Source organism: Falco cherrug, chromosome 1, assembly GCF_023634085.1.
Source record: "Falco cherrug isolate bFalChe1 chromosome 1, bFalChe1.pri, whole genome shotgun sequence".
Taxonomy (NCBI): Eukaryota; Metazoa; Chordata; class Aves; order Falconiformes; family Falconidae; genus Falco; species Falco cherrug.
In genome coordinates this window covers 89,165,437-89,171,436 of record NC_073697.1, presented here as the reverse complement: position 1 = coordinate 89,171,436, position 6,000 = coordinate 89,165,437, and the positions used below count along the sequence as shown (strand labels likewise).

The 6,000-nt window shown below is 50.2% G+C and overlaps 1 protein-coding gene across 1 annotated transcript; it reads right to left on the bottom strand.

Moving 5' to 3' along the window:
• Positions 1–2,196: 2,196 nt before the first annotated feature.
• Positions 2,197–4,889, bottom strand: DDT (D-dopachrome tautomerase). Its single transcript, XM_055704782.1, has 3 exons — positions 4,709–4,889; positions 4,352–4,527; positions 2,197–3,620 (listed from the first exon to the last, which is right to left on the bottom strand). Exons 1-3 carry the CDS (start codon positions 4,814–4,816, stop codon positions 3,548–3,550), a joined length of 357 nt encoding a protein of 118 aa, XP_055560757.1. The 5' UTR covers positions 4,817–4,889; the 3' UTR covers positions 2,197–3,547.
• Positions 4,890–6,000: the final 1,111 nt, after the last annotated feature.

Sequence of the window (6,000 nt, the reverse complement as noted above, 5' to 3'; positions counted from 1 at the left end):
GGCGGGCGGGGCAGCCAGGGCTGACAGGGCCCAGGCTGCCTCTTGTGCCCGGAAGCTGAAAAAAATTCCGGATGCCCTTTCCAATGGGGTTGGGAATCATCCCAAAGCCAGTGGTTTTCCCTAAAACTCGCCGTGAAGCGAACTGGGGGTGGGAACGGGCTTTACGCCCCTGGAAGGTGGTTCTGTGCGGTGGCAGCAGGACGATGCGAGGCAGGGACCCATGCCAAGCAACTGCAACAGCTCCTTGTGGAAATCATTTTATTTAAATGTAATGTGATCGTACTGCAGCAAGTCTTAAAGGAAAGGTGTGCCACCTGAAGCCTGCCGCAAGCCCTCCTGGTGCCCGCAGCGCGTGGGGACGTCCTCTGAGGTGACCCAGGTTGACAAGGGCACATGCGGGCCTTGTCTGTCAGCGGGATATAGCCACATGTGTAAAGCCACCTCTTGTTACAAGTCACATCATGCTGACATGGTTAAGCTTCTGCTCAAACGTTTCACTGAATCAGCATTTAGTGCCCTAGGAGTCTTCATCCGGAATGTTTGGAGTCCGGGGCCCCATTTGTGTGGGAAAATAATACCCATCTTTCCATCATGACACACCAACAACAGGGTTGCCATGAACAGCAGCATCGCACTGTTATGCTTGGAGAATGACTTCCAAAGCTATCGTGATTCTGTAATATTTTTGTCAGTAGTGCCCTTCAGCACGCTCAGGGCCCCACTGCCGGTCTCTTGTGTAAGTAAGTGGAAAGATTGTCGACAGTTCAAAGGTCTGAACCTGGGTAATGGTTACAGAGTGTTCAAAATTGGGTCGTTACCTTTGAGTTTACAAATAATGCCTATACAGAGTTCTCAAACAACAGAGGCCATTCCTGGGAGCAGAAATACTAGTTAACCTTAGGAGGTTAAGCCTGGAAAGTTACAGAATCAGTGCAACAGTTAAAAGATCTACCACAGCTGGGAGATATTAAATCCAGATGTCAAGCAGGCTCCATCCCATGGAAGAAAGACAATTTGCATGTGGCATTCACAGGAAAGGGATTTCATAACATTGTTGCTGAGGGTAGTATATCTGATTTTCTCCAGCTACAAAACGACAGCAACAGTGGTTTGAGAAAATGTTTCCTGCTTCTGTTCGTTTCTGTGTGGGTGCTGCAGGGTAGGTTCAGGGACCTGCATAACCCCTTTGCAGGGTATCCTTCTTGAGCCCTAAGATATTGTACGAATCTAACATCAGCTCAGTGGGTAAAAGATAGGCCATCTCTTCAGATCAACATGAATATAAAAAGTATATTCAGCACGGGCAGCTTATGAAGAAAAACAGCCAGCTGCAAGCTCATAGGGCTTTCCAAACCTCATTCTGTGCTCAGTCCCTAGCACCAAAAAAGTACCATTTGGCTCAGACCAAAGGACAAACAATTCATCCTTTGATTAGTATTTTAACTGCTCTAATAAAAGAAAGCTCTTAATCCATGCGCCATAAAATTGTCAAGATGGTTCTTGACTTGGCACTTTCACTGTGATTTTATATTATTCTAGGATGTTTTGTCAGGTAATGCCAGAATGCACAGACAACATGGAAATGGGTGGGACAGTCACACTGAGGACCCATTTTATTGACATCTTTGCACAGCGTACTCCTTTCCAAGCTTTGCCTCTCCTTCCCCAACTCTTCCTGCTCAGCTCTGCAATGCTGGAAAAGTCACTCCCAGGCAAGAGCCCATATGGGGAGCAGATGGGGGTGAGGGGAAGGCATGGAGCCTGAAGGTACCTAGCAGTGGCAAATATGGCCCAAAGAGGGAGAGCTGGGGCACAGGACAGAGCAGGGTTTCTCTAAACAAAACAAAGGCTTTGGCAAGAGTCTGTGAGTAGAAGGACTTCGAGGAAATAAGCCATCTGCAGATCAGAATTAAAGCAATATTATTTTCTGCATTTCAGAGTATTCACCTCAACCTGGCCCAGCCCTTCGCAAAGCCAGGGCTTTCTACCCTCTTTCCTGCAACAGACTACTCCTGACTTACACGCATGTCTCAGACTCAGTTCACCTACCTGTTTGCTACCTGAGTTTCAAAAACTTTTTGTTGAAGAGACCTCCTGAGAAAGCAGAGACCTGCACAGCCATGATACCCATCTCCAAAAACACAAAGACCTACAAAACCCCAATGCTGTAAGCCAATAAACTGACACTTATCAAAAGAGGTTTTGATACATTTTATTAACGAGATAAGGTGTAGCCCCCGTAGCCCGATACACAAATTTGTATTTGGTATTATATTCCTGACAGATTTCGCAGACATAGAAGATATTTATGCTGCATAGGGAACAACCAACTTCAAATGGTAATTAGAAGGAATATTTTCAACAACCTGGAGACCGCAAACCATAAACAAATAAAACTAATGAGAATAACAAAGGAGCGCAGAAGCACCCTTCAGCCTTGTATTCCCATGTTCCTCTGAGCTCCCTGCCTGCAACCTGACCAAGTCACAAAGTGGAAAGAAAACTGATAAATGTTTTCATTACCAATGGAAGGCAGAGAGAACATTATACGTAAAAAGTACCATGCTTTTGTTTTAGTAAAATGTCGTGTGTATTTCAGTTATAAAGTGAGGGAGCATATGGGTCTTAAAAGCCCAAAACACTTCCCTGGAGGGACAATAAGCTGAAAACACCAGCCACAGAACACAGTGAGATGCTGTGTTGTCCCAAAACTGCCTGTAACAGTGGGGCAAGGAAAAGTATTTTGAACAGAAGTGTGAGTAACAGGAATTAAAGTTGGCAGTAGCAGAACCTTCAAAATATTTTCCTGTGGGTACAGTGCAAGTTTTCAGAAATTACTCCCTCCACTACATGCTGCCATCAGCACATGAACATTCAGCTATGAAAACCTTGTGGACAAATAACATTTTGTAGGAGCAGCCACCAGGGTGGCAATGGTACAGCACAAAGCATAAGATATGACATAAGCCTTAAACAAATAATGATGTAAATGCATAAACTTCCCTCTCAATAATCACCTCTTTCCAGAAGAGCCTTTTGAGGAGCCTAAAAAAGAGTAGAATTTGACTTCCAGGTCTTCCTCCCCACCCTGGGACCCTTCTGCTACCACAGAGAAACAAAAAAGGATCTTTCTGCCTTGCAAAGTATGAGAAAATCTGGATACACCTCAGAACCTCTCCGCTCCTCAATAAAGCCAAACGTGTTCTGGAATTAAACTTTTTGCTGCTACAAGACAGCTTTGTCTAGGCCTGTGTATGGCCATCACCAGGTTGCAACGGCTTAGCCATAGGCAGTGAGAGAGCCTTTGGGCTACAAAGCAGGCTTGAAACAAAGACCTTGAACTATTTTAGTAAAATCAGTATAGCTGACTGCCCTGCTCTTCAGCTCCAAGTGCACAGGATGCAAAGACAAAAGTGATTCATACTTCAAAAGTGAAGGTGCAAAGGTACACAGATTTGATCATAAGAGGAAACAAGCAGATAGTTGGAGCTGGTCATCTCTGGGGTTGTCTTTACCATTGCTTCATTCCAACCAGCCGCTCAGGGAATCACAGAAACGTCATGACTGTTCTGTTCTTGCCGATCTGCCAGGGCTCCAGCGGGTAAAAGCGGATGACAATCCTTTTTGGGTATAAGAGCAAAAATGCAGTGAACAGGAAACATTATTTCATGATTAAATATTATCCCTTCCCAGTTTGCAGCGAGCAAGAAAATCTGAACTAAGCTCTTGCTGTCTCACACTTCATGGTGTTAATTTAACAGAAGCAAAAATAGGTTGTGTGCAAGGAGGGCACAAACAGGTGCCAGACTTCATCCACACAAACTGAAAAGCAGGCTGAATTTCAACACTGTTTATATGAGATACTCATCCATTTTGGAAGAACCCAAGCAGCTCATGATCTTGTTGGGTATTTACCTTGACAGCACCCAAGAGGCAGGGAAATGCTATTCTCTCCTAGGGGTGACATGGAAGAGGGGTAGAGTGGGACACAGCTTACCTCCAGGAACAGCCTTGTCCCAGGATTTGACATGATGGCCCCACTGCAAAGCTCCACCAGTTCCCACGAGGTTTTGCACCATTACACCAACTGCAACTACTCATCCTCAGCGTTTCCCAGACTGTTCAATGAGTGCAAGCCAGCCTATGGGTTTATCCGGACCCACACCGCGTGTCTGGGATTCAGCATCCAAGGGCATTAAGAATAGCCTTGGACCTGCATGGGAACCTACTCATCATCCTGACTCCCAAGCCTGCACCCCTGGGTGCTGTTCCATGTATTCCCGGAACTCAGCGCCCCGTGGGGCCGCCAGCAGAGCCCCCCCGCCCCGCGCCCGGGCCGGGCCGCACTCACCGCTCGGGGCCCAGGCCCAGCTGTGCCGTCAGCACGTCGAAGAAGCGGGCGCTGTGCCGCTGGTTCTGCTCCGCCGAGCCCACCACGCCGATGGAGGAGACCAGCAGCTGGGCGCAGGGCTCGCCCGAGCCCGCCACCACCATGGGCAGCCCGCTCCGCACCGTCACGTTCACCCGCTGCCGGCACAGGCCCCGTCAGCCGCCGCCCCGGCCCCGCCGCCCCGGCCCCGCCGCCCCGGCCCCGCCGCCCCGGCCCCGCCGCCCCGGCCCCGCCGCCCCGGCCCCGCCGCCCCGGCCCCGCCGCCCCGGCCCCGCCGCCCCGGCCCCGCCGCCCCGGCCCCGCCGCCCCGGCGCTCACCTCGGCCGGCTTGCCCAAGATGTCGGCGGCGGCGGCGCACAGCTCCTGGGCCAGCCCCAGCGGCAGTCGCCCGGCCGGCAGGTTGGTGTCCAGCTCCAGGAACGGCATGGTGCGGCGGCCCCGCACCGCACCGCGGCTCCGCTCCGCCCCGGCCTGGCCCCGCCCCGCTCCCGCGGCTCCGCACCGCCCCGCCCTGGCCCGGCCCCGCCTCCGCGGCCGGCAACGGGGCCCTTGCCCCGGCCCCGTGTCTCCGGGGCCGCCCGCAGCGACACGGAGGTCGCGCCCCCCTCGCCCTGGGCCAGCCCCTCGCAGGGCTCCGGGTTTTCACTGGTTTGCCCCGGTTGCATCAGCTGGCTTGCGGGCCTTTTGCTTTTTGCATGGGCATTGCTGGAGTATGTGTTAGAGGCTGTGGGAGCAAACAAAATCCTGCCTGATGGGTGGGCAAGATGCGTTTTGCGAGGTCCTTCCCACTAGTGGAAATGACCAGATGTCTCTGGTCACCGCGACGGACACCTCCGCGCAGGGAGGGTTAAGGATGGAAAAGCATTCCTCAGAACAACTTGAGCTACAAAAAATTAATGGCAAGCAGAGAAGTTTATTGCTTTATCTAACATGTATAATTACCAAACAAGCTTCTGCAATCAGGACTTTGGGTTCCGAAGCTGATAAAAGTGACTGTGGAAAGCTGGCTCACTGGCATAGTTTAACCTACAGATCAGAGGTATCTAATCTAGAGGTCAGAGGTTTCTTGGAAGCTGAGCTACTGTCCAGGGAGGGTTACACGTGCTCATTTTCAGCAGAAGATTATGAGCCAGCTAGATTAAAAGGTCATTTTATTCAAGGCACGGCACTGTTGTGAAAATTGGCCCTGTGTTACGTGACTTGTTGGTTTTCTACAGTTCAAGACAATCCTAATGAAAACTGATTGAATTGCTCATTTTTTTGGTGGGGGAATCACTTGGTCTTCACAGCTGCTAATGAAGACAATACTGGTACAAGGAGCAGTGTATGTAAATCAGCTAGCAACAGGCTGGAAAAAGATTTCTAGGAGAGAGATAGTGAAGAGAGACTCCCAGCCGGAGAGGGTAAGTGGCATGGCAGGCTGGCAGGGGGTGGCTGCTTTTGGTGGTAAGCGGCAATACAGATGCTTCCTCCAAATCCCAGAAAGCAGCAGAAGAAATAACATGTGAAAACTGTTAAGATTCCAGGGTAAGCTTACAGAAAGATATAATCTTGTAAATAGAAGAGACGATTCCAAGTTTGTCACCGAAACAAAGGCAGTGGGGGTATAC